The 9,752-nt window shown below is 38.6% G+C and overlaps 1 protein-coding gene across 1 annotated transcript; it reads left to right on the top strand.

The window, feature by feature from the left end:
- Nucleotides 1-218: 218 nt before the first annotated feature.
- LOC144653878 (uncharacterized) lies at nt 219-8,092 on the top strand. The gene is made up of 3 exons (XM_078513998.1): nt 219-307; nt 6,296-7,396; nt 7,851-8,092. Exons 2-3 carry the CDS (start codon nt 6,297-6,299, stop codon nt 7,951-7,953), a joined length of 1,203 nt encoding a protein of 400 aa, XP_078370124.1. The 5' UTR covers nt 219-307; nt 6,296; the 3' UTR covers nt 7,954-8,092.
- The last annotated feature ends 1,660 nt before the right edge of the window (nt 8,093-9,752 follow it).

Here is a 9,752-nt window from a genome sequence, read left to right as displayed (position 1 = left end):
CCTGCGAATACAGCCGCCTCTCATTATTTTAAGATGTTGGATTGATGACAAAAGAACAATCGCGTCTGAGCACTCAGGAGCTAGTGACATGCAGTGAAGTGTTAACTCCATTATATCAATAGATAAGATCAACATGTTAAAATAACTTGATTTCCCATTGGTTAGACTTGCCTAAAAAGGGTGGGAGAAACCATGTGGAAAATCTCTTGAAAATGCAACAGAGAACAACATTTGATCACTCTCGCCTTGTGATAGCTGAAGAGCGAACATCTCTTTCAACTTTGGAAGACTCGGCTGGAAAACTGAGGTATGAAAATTGTCTTAAAGTTATCCTAAAACGTACCTAATTTTCTTACCGGATATCGGCAACGTTAGGAGTATTCAGAATTCTGTAAAGTTTAATTACAGAATGTTTTAAATTCCTGCCGATTTTTGGCTGCGAGAGTGTAGGGGCGGGAATGAGTCAACACTTTGAGTCCTTTGAGCCAACTTTGATCGTATACGAGAAATCGCCACTTTCTGCTTTGAAATTGAAATTGCTACAAGCCGTGCTATTATAAATGAGGCCTCGATTTTTTGTTTACTTAAATTCGCACTACAGTTGTGTCTTATAAGAAATAAGCTGTGCTCTTCGATCCCGCCCTTTAGAATTGTGGGGAATGATATATACCCACAAATGCGCAGCTGAGCCTATATTAAAATTATCAAAGTGAAAAGTTGTTTAATTTATACTATTACACTGACATGAAATCGGTGAAGGATTAGATCATGAAAACACAGACCTCGAAAACAGAGATAAAGAGGAAGGACAAACAAACCTCTCATACTGTATAGAAACTCTTGAAAATATTCAGCTATTAACGTACATGATTGAAATGATTTTAGCTGGTGAGTTAAGCACCCAGTTTAGCTGTCCATCATTTGTTTACTGGATTGAAGAACTCTTCGGGCGATTCGTGTCTCTCGATCGACTGGTTCTTTTGAAGAATAGCGAAGTGTCAGTTAGAGATAAGCATCATTATTGTGCATTTTGTGGACCTGTTCAACCCACATTTATGAGCATGACAAATGAAATTAAAATCGCTGTTTTCAGCTCTACAGAGAAACCGGACTCGAGAGCGCGGGGAAATTGAGCCTTCTCTAGACCCCGCTTCGAAGCTTTATCGTCGAGCGAGTTACACATGTAATCACTGAGTTTTGGCCTTACTGAAAATACGCATCTGCCCCCTGCTCCCACCACCCTTCCGCTGTGGTCGCAAAGAAATTTAAAATGAGAAAACGAGCGAGGTTCCAGTTTAATTTTGTGAACACCACGTTTCAGTTTGCGTGTCTTCCCACATGGAGGGTAATCAACTGTTGATAGAGAAACAATGCAATGAATTTGCAATTATTCTTCGCCGTTATATTAGCTTGATACCTAAAGAACAATCGCGTCTGAGCACTCGACATGAAGTGAAGTGTTAATTCCATTATATCAATTGATAAGATCGACATGTTAAAATAACATGTCTTCCCATTGGTTAAACTTGCCTAAAAAGGGTGGGAGAAACCATGTGGAAAATCTCTTGAAAAGGCAACAGAGAAGAACATTTGATCACTCTTGCCTTGTGATAGCTGAAGAGCGAACATCCCTTCTAACTTTGGAAAACTCGGCTGGAAAACTAAGGTATGAAAATTGTCTTAAAGTTATCCTAAAACGTACCTAATTTTCTTACCGGATATCGGCAACGTTAGGAGTATTCAGAATTCTGTAAAGTTAAATTTCAAAATGTTTTAAATTCCTGCCGATTTTTGGCTGCGAGAGTGTAGGGGCGGGAATGAGTCAACACTTTGCGCCAACTTTGATCGTATACCTGAAATCGCCACTTTCTGCTTTGAAATTGAAATTGCTACAAGCCAAGCTATTAAAGGGGACCTCAATCTTTTTTTTTACTTAAATGTGCAGTACAGTTGTGTCTTATAAGAAGAAATATGTGCTCTTCGATCCCGCCCTTTAGAATCGTGAGGAATGATATATAACCACCAAAGCGTAGCTGGTACTTTCTTAAAAATTCTTAAAGTGAAAAGTTGTTTAATTTAACTATTACACTGATATAAAATCGGTGAAGGATAAGATCATGAAAACACAGATTCGAAAACAGAGATAAGGAGAAAAGACAAACAAACCTCTCATACTGTGTTAAAAACTTGAGAATATTTTGCTATTAAAATGCTTTAATTAGCTGTCGAGTTGCGCACCCAGTTTAGCTTCCCGTTGGTTTGTTTACTGGACTGAAGAACTCCTCGGGCGATTCGTCTTTCTCGATGGACTGGTTCCTTTGAATAATAGCAAAGTGTCAGTTAGATAAACATGTTTACTGTGCATTTTGTGGACTTGCGCAACGCACATTTATGAACATGACATGAAATGCAGTGAAGTGTTAACTCCATTATCTCAATAGATAAGATCGACATGTTAAAATAACTTGACTTCCCATTGGTTAGACTTGCCTAAAAAGGGTGGGAGAAACCATGTGGAAAATCTCTTGAAAGGCAACAGAGAAGAACATTTGATCACTCTTGCCTTGTGATTAGCTTGTTCATTGCGCATTTTGTCAACTTGCAGATATGAGCGCGAAATGTTATTTTTTTATTCCTGTTTTTAGCTCTAGACCCGTTTTGAAGCTTTATCGACGAGCGAGTTACACAAAACCACTAAGTTTGCCTTCACCGAAACTGCGCCTCTGCCCCCTGCTTCGACCACCCTTACCTTGTGGTCGCAAAGAAATTTAAAATTATACTCCAGTTTAATGTCGTAAACACCAAGTCTCAGTTTACGTGATCAAAAAGCAATTTGTAATTATTTCTCGCCAAACGGCTGCTTCCTTTGTTCAGCCAGTATAACTTGCCAAGCATGACTTCAAAACAACCTACCATCCGAATATGTTAATTAGCGGAATTTAGTTGTGTTTCGGGGAAAATTTTTAACAGAAAGAGTACGTCCCGAACTTTAATGTGAAAACAGACCAGTGTTTAAGTTGCGTATTCAAGTCTTACTAAAGAACAATTGTGTCTAAGTACTCAGGAGATAGTGACATGCAGTGATTCTGTTAACTTCTAAAAAAGGGCGGGAGAAACCATGTGAAAAATCTTTAGAAAAGGCAACAGAGAAGAACATTTGATCACTCTTGCCCAGTGATAGCTGAAGAGCTAACGTTCCTTTCAACTTTGGAAAACTCGGCTGAAAAGCTAAGTTTTGAGAATTTTCTTAAAGTTATCCTGAAAGGTACCCATATTTCTTACGGGATATCGGCAACGTAAGGAGTATTAAGTATTCCAAAAAGTTTGATTTTTTTTTTCCTGAATCAACACATCACGTTCGTTTACGAGAAATCACCGCCTTCTGATTTTATTTGGAATTCATGAAATTGATACAGGCCGAGCTATTATAAATGGGGCCTCGATTTTTGTTTACTTAAATGCGTACTACAGTTGTGTAAGATGCGCTCTTCGCTCTCGCCCTTTAGAATCGTAAAGATTGATAAAACCATCGAAATAAAGCTGGGTATATATAAAATTGTTAAAGTGAAAAGTTGTTAAATTTAACCATAACACTGATATTAAATGGGAAAAGTATTAGACCGTGAAAGCATAGACCTTGAAAACGTAGATGCAGCCCCTTTGTAAAAGAAAAGGAATCTTAATGTAGTTTCGTGAGGAAGACCGTCTCTTGATGCTCTTTAAATGAACTGAGAGACTCCATCGCCCTCCGTTTAAAGAACAGCAAGAATTTTAAAGCTATGTCATAGCTTAGGTCAGTATGACTTTCGAAGCATGACTTTGATGATATATAGCGCCGCCTCTGAGTGTTCAGTGTTCCAAGGCCAAAACGACTGACGGAATATATTTAACATATGTAGAACAACATTCGAAATTTGTTCCTGCTTACCCATAAGCAATTTTCAATAGAAAGATTAAGTCCACCTTCAGCTTATAAATTTGAAAACTGACCAGTGTATAAGTTGCGTGTTCTAGTCTCCGTGAAGGTGTTGGCTTGATAACTAAAGAACAATTACGTCTATTTAAAGCATTCAGGCCGGTGACATGAAGTAAAGTGTTAACTCCATTATATCAATAGATAAGGGAAGTGGTCATAACAAGTGTACTCGATGAGGACACACCTTGTGTAGGGATAGAGGGGCTATGCAAGACACCAAATAGACAATAATTATTGCCTCAAAATTTAAGATGAAACTTTCATATGAAGTGTGCACGAAGCTTGCATTGCGGGAGAAATGGCACAAGGAGGTTTGAATCTTTTCTTAGTTTCTACTCCTGATAGAGTGGGGGCTACACAAACAAGACAGTATCTTTTAAGGTGGGGAAGGGGGTACATGAAGAGACCACCTGTCTTTTTGCAGACTGGTGGGTCCTGAAAACTCTTGCCTTGTGATAGCTAAAGAGCTAACATCTCTTTCAACATCTCGGTATGAAAATTTGTTAACTTGACTTATCTTTAAACATACTTTTACCGCACATCGGCAACACAAGGGGTATTAAGAATTTAAAAAGTTTATTCACAGCCCAATTGCTGGCTGCGCAGGGTATAGATGCCCGAATGAAGGAACACATTGCACCACTTTCGTATAAGTTGTTTCGGAATAAAATTTAGAAGAAAAAAATAAAATCATAAATTGAGCCAGTGATAGCGCCCCCTTTGTAAGAGAAATGATCTTTTATGTCGTTTTGAGATGACGGTTCATTTGAAGCTCTGTACTTTTTTTTAAAGAACAGACAGACATCCCCGTTCTCCCTTTGTAGAGCAGCATGAATTTCAAAGCTTTGTCATTGCTTTGTTTAGTATGACTTTCCAAGCTTTTCTTCACAATACAACAATTTACTCATTGTTTTAAGTTGTTGTGAATAGCACGGATACTAAAATGTCATTTTTCGGTTACCAAAATTGTTTTGTGGTGTTTTCATTGAAAGTTCAAATTTCTAATACTGATTAATCAGTTGTATTTGCAGCTTTTGAATGGCAAAACGCGTATAAGTTGCGTGACTCTAGTTCGTGACTCGGGCTCCCACGCAAATGCCTGTTGCGTGACTCGGGCTCCTACGCAAATGCTGTAATGGCTTGATCACGGGAAGTTTTGCGGTGTACGGAATGACTTGAAGAAATATGTGAATTTGGCAAAAAAACGGCAAAAACGGAGATAGGCTTCGCAATCAGAAGTCGTGTTTTTACTTATTTTCGTCCAACAAAACGATTATTCGGAAGTTTCTTAACATGTTAATGTATTTTAATTGATGTCTTTTGGCTTGATCACACTTGGCTATTGTGTTGGCTATTGTTATGGGGCAATACTTAGCCCTTGTCAGATCTGTGCAAGGAAAAAGAAGCTTGCTAATTGCAGTCTAATCAGTACATTTGAAAACGGTGTGTTTATATAGTTTTTGACTCCAATTTTTAGACTAACTTTGATTTATATTTCTATCTGCGAAATTGGCCTTTAACGCAGTGGATTTATTACAATTTATGGCTAAGGCTAACAAAAACAAAGGCCAAAGGATGAACTACAAAAGAGTCAAGACCCCATATTAAAGCAGATCACCTAAGGTACTAAGATAAAAATACAAAAAAGAAAGTGAAATTATAATAGTAATAAATAAGTAAACAAGAAAAATATTTAAAAATTTTGCTGATCCATAAAAAACTTTCTAACTAATGCTTTAAAAGAGTTCACACTTGTTGCCTCACGAATGAAAAGCGGAAGCGAATTCCATGTTCCCACTACTCTATGAAAATAAGAATATTTAAGGACGTTCGTTCTTGCATACCTCATCTTTACTGTTAACTTATCATTATGTCTAAAAGTATAGTGATCAGTTTCCTTATAAAAATCCACATAAGGTTCAACGTCTATGTCAATAATCCCATTAAGAGCTTTATATAGAAAAGTAACATCTGCTAACAATCGCCTCTTTTCCAAAGATAACAAATTTAATTTATTCAGGCGGCAAGCATAGGTGTCCTCAGTCTTTAAAATAAATTTAGTTGCCCTTCTTTGAACCTTCTCCAACTTTTCAATGCCTTTTGTGGTGTAAGGGGACCAAATTAGAGAACAGTATTCTAAGTTGGATCGTACAAGAGCACAGTAGAGAGTTCTTAGATGGCACTACTGATTTAGTTCCAAAAACAGGGAAGAAAGTTAAATACAGAAAAAGCAAACAACAATGATATAAACAGCAGATATTTGTCATTTTTAAAACGAGGTTATCATTTATTTACCATCACTTCTTTTCCCATGTACAGAATGACGTTTCCTCAAGCCAGGCTGTGTGCCTTGATCCTTATCGTGTGTGGGTTGATTGCAATCACCGACGCACAAGATGTCATTACGTGCATGAACATGCACTACTCTGGCCCAATAAAGGAAGTTATCGAAATGAAACCAACCAAATTGGCAGAAGCGACAAGTAAAGCGGCAGATATTGCCAAGGGGTTTGCTCAGGATATGGCTTCAAATGCTCTCGACGCCATACCAGTTTTTGGCTCGGCGCTGAGCTCGTTGTTTGGTCATATTGCCGATGCTTATGGTGACGATAGCATGAGCGCAGAAGACGTTTACAACGACTTGTCAAAAGAGATCGGTCAGCTCAAAAATTACATGGACCAGGAAATCGAGGAACTGAAATTTGAGACCATCAAGAACAAGTTTGGATCAGAGCGCGGTGGAATGCTAAGCTATGCTCAACACTGTAAGGACACTTACAAGTCCGACGCTGACGCAGATGACATGGCGAATTGCTTAGAGAATCTGCGGTCCATGTTGATACAGCAGTACCACTTCTTTGTGCCGGAGCCAGCAGACACCAGGGCAAGCTCCTTTGAACAAACTCTGCCTCTGTTCCGCATGTATGGTGAACTCTTCGTGGACACCATTGTGGACCAGATTCATGTGGCCAAGAAAAGGGGCAAAGACAGCCAAGCAGCAGCACACGCAAAGGCCTTGATTACAAAGGTGGGGGAATTCGACAGCCATGCCACAGAGGCTGTGACGAAGATCTTAAAGCTTCATGTCACACCTCACATCATGCCGCCCAAGGACAACCCCCAATGTGCGCCACTGCCTTCTGGCCCCACCTTTTGTACTTGTACGTTAGCAATAGGTCCGAGCAAATTCGACGATATTAAAGTGGTAAAAGACAAAGCCACGACCAAAAACTTCTGCATTGGAATTCTTTATAATTCTTACCGAGCCTGCGACGACACCAAAAGGGGTTACCAGAGGCAGTACATGAAGGACCATGGAACAGCCGTTGTGACTTACTGGAAGAAACAGCTCGGTGACATAGTAAAAAAATGGAAGGAGACTGCGGAGAATCTAAAACCGATGGTGGAAGATCATAAGAGGTATGCTCCGATTTTTTTGTAAAGATTTCTTTTTTAAATTGTATGCGACTTAAACAAACAGGGCTACGTACAAAAAGAAAATGCCTCTCGTGTTAACAGAACCTCAGTCTAAAGAAAACACTCTTTGGTCAACTTTGGTCGAATTCCTGAAGTTTATATCACTATTTAGTAATGGTAACATACTGAGTAAAATGGGCAGAAGGCTGGGAGCAAATAAATCAATTCTCTGTAGGACATTTCAGTTTCTGTGATCTATACAAAATTAGCTGCTGATGGAGGTCATGAAAAAAAAAAATCGGTAGATTTGTTCGATTTCAATGCGCTCTTTACGTGAGGTAGCTAATTAGCAAAAAATAACAAATTAAACGAATGATGACCATTTTTCATTTGATTTGACATCGCTTAGAAGTTTTACGTGCAACAACACAATAATTTATCTTTGTTTATGTTGCAGGTCCCTTTCCTTGTTAGAAAGGATCCAGTTTGAAAGAGATGTCGCCGCAGAGATCGCGAAGGAGAAACGCATGATGCACAAGGCAATGGCAGACGCCTACTAGTGTGTCGAATCACAGGAGGCCCAAGCTAACGATAACAGCCGACAGTGCGCTTAGAAGACTCATATTTTAAAACGCTTTGTATAAGAACGAAACGATATTTTTTCATCCTAAGGAATATTTTTTAAAGTACAGCAGGGTCATGGGGGGGTTTCCCTTGTGGATTGAAAAAAGTTAAAAAAACCAAAAAAAAAAAAAAAAAAAAAAAAAAAAAAAAAACCAAAAAAAAATTTTTTTTTCTTTTTGGTTTTATTTTTATTTAAATTAAAAAAAAAAAAAAAAAAAAAAAAAATAAAAAAAAAAAAAAAAAAATTTTTTTTTAAAAAAAAAAAAAAAAAAAAAAAACAAAGAAAAAAAACAAAGGGAAAAAAATCAAAAAAAAAAACCAAAAATCCACAAAATGTGGAAAGCCCTAGTCATGGGCTCCTGAGTACACGCGTTCGAAATTTTAGCCAAGCAGTAAATCACCGAAATCGCTTTAAATAAACCCGAGGAGCTAGCAAACAACAAAGAACACAAAACAGCAACAGTGTAAGTCAATTTTACTCATAAAACATCCGACTTTATATCAGGGTTATAACTCTTAAAACAAAATCGTTTCGTTCCTATGCAAACCTTTATAAAATGAGCCTTGTGGCTGAATTCGTGCTTGTTAGTCACGCAACCTGCATGCTTTGTTTTGTCCGATTGGAATTGTCACGTTATCTAAATTTTGCTTCAGAGTCCTCGGTTATTTTGGTCAGCACCATCGCAATTTGTGAGCCCTCGGTTCCTTTGGTCAGACACCGATCAACATTGATGGTGTTGACCAAAAGCAGCGAGGACTCTGGAGACGAAAGAATTTTTTTTCGCACACTTGCACGGGGTTAATTGAAAAAATGTAATACAGGGTGTGGTGTTTTATAATTTTTTTATCAAGTATTACATATCCATTTAAGCTTAAAATTAAAGCACTAAGGTTATGATTCTTGTGCAAGTTAGTAAAATTTAAAGTGACATTGGTTAGTATATCACACGTTTACACATTCTTATATTGAGTGTGTGGCCAGTTGTAGAAGTCCATTCATAAGATAACTTGATGTATGTAAAACACAAAACGTTAACAATAAAAGAATGTGACCATGGCCAAATAACGGTGTTGCGTCCTGTTTTGTAAATCCAAGGGCGAACAAAATGCTAAACACGCGCGACTGGGGTCTCATTTCACGCACGCGACTTTGTCACGAATTTGATACCATTTCACAGGCGCGACCTTGTTATGATTTGAGTCCCATTTCACGCACGCGACTTTATGACGTGAGTCCCATTTCACGCACGCGACTTTGTCGCGAATTTGATACCATTTCACACGCGCGACCTTTTTATGATTTGAGTCCCATTTTTCGCACGCGACTTTATGACGTGAGTCCCATTTCACGCACGCGACCTTGTCACGAATTGCATACCATTTTACACGTGCGACCATGTTATGACTTGGGTCCCATTTCACGAACGCGAGTTTGTCGCGAATTGGATAAACGCACGACCTTGTTACAACTGTTTTTACAGCTAAGATCTCATTTTACGCACGCGACCTTTTTATGACTCGCGTTCCATTTCGATTCAATGGCACGACTTTGTCGCGACTTGAACACCATTTCACACGCGCGAGAGTTTGTCACGAATTGGATACCATTTTACGCGCGTGATCTTGTTATGACTTGGTTCCATTTTACGCGCGCGACTTTGATACGTCTCTCGCCCTGGGCCCAGTTGTTCGAAGGGTGGATAACGCTATTCACCGGATAAATCACTATCCAGTG

The sequence above is a fragment of the Oculina patagonica genome, chromosome 5 (genome assembly GCF_052425735.1).
Source record: "Oculina patagonica isolate OP01 chromosome 5, crgOcupat, whole genome shotgun sequence".
NCBI classification, from domain to species: domain Eukaryota; kingdom Metazoa; phylum Cnidaria; class Anthozoa; order Scleractinia; family Oculinidae; genus Oculina; species Oculina patagonica.
This window is presented reverse-complemented; position numbering and strand designations above follow the sequence as displayed.

What these genes read in the sequence shown, in the direction of transcription:
- LOC144653878 (XM_078513998.1), top strand. Translation starts at nt 6,297, where the DNA reads ATGACGTTTCCTCAAGCCAGGCTGTGTGCCTTGATCCTTATCGTGTGT. An exon ending in ATGGTGGAAGATCATAAGAG is followed by an intron (nt 7,397 to 7,850) that starts GTATGCTCCGAT and finishes TTTATGTTGCAG; the next exon opens with GTCCCTTTCCTTGTTAGAAA.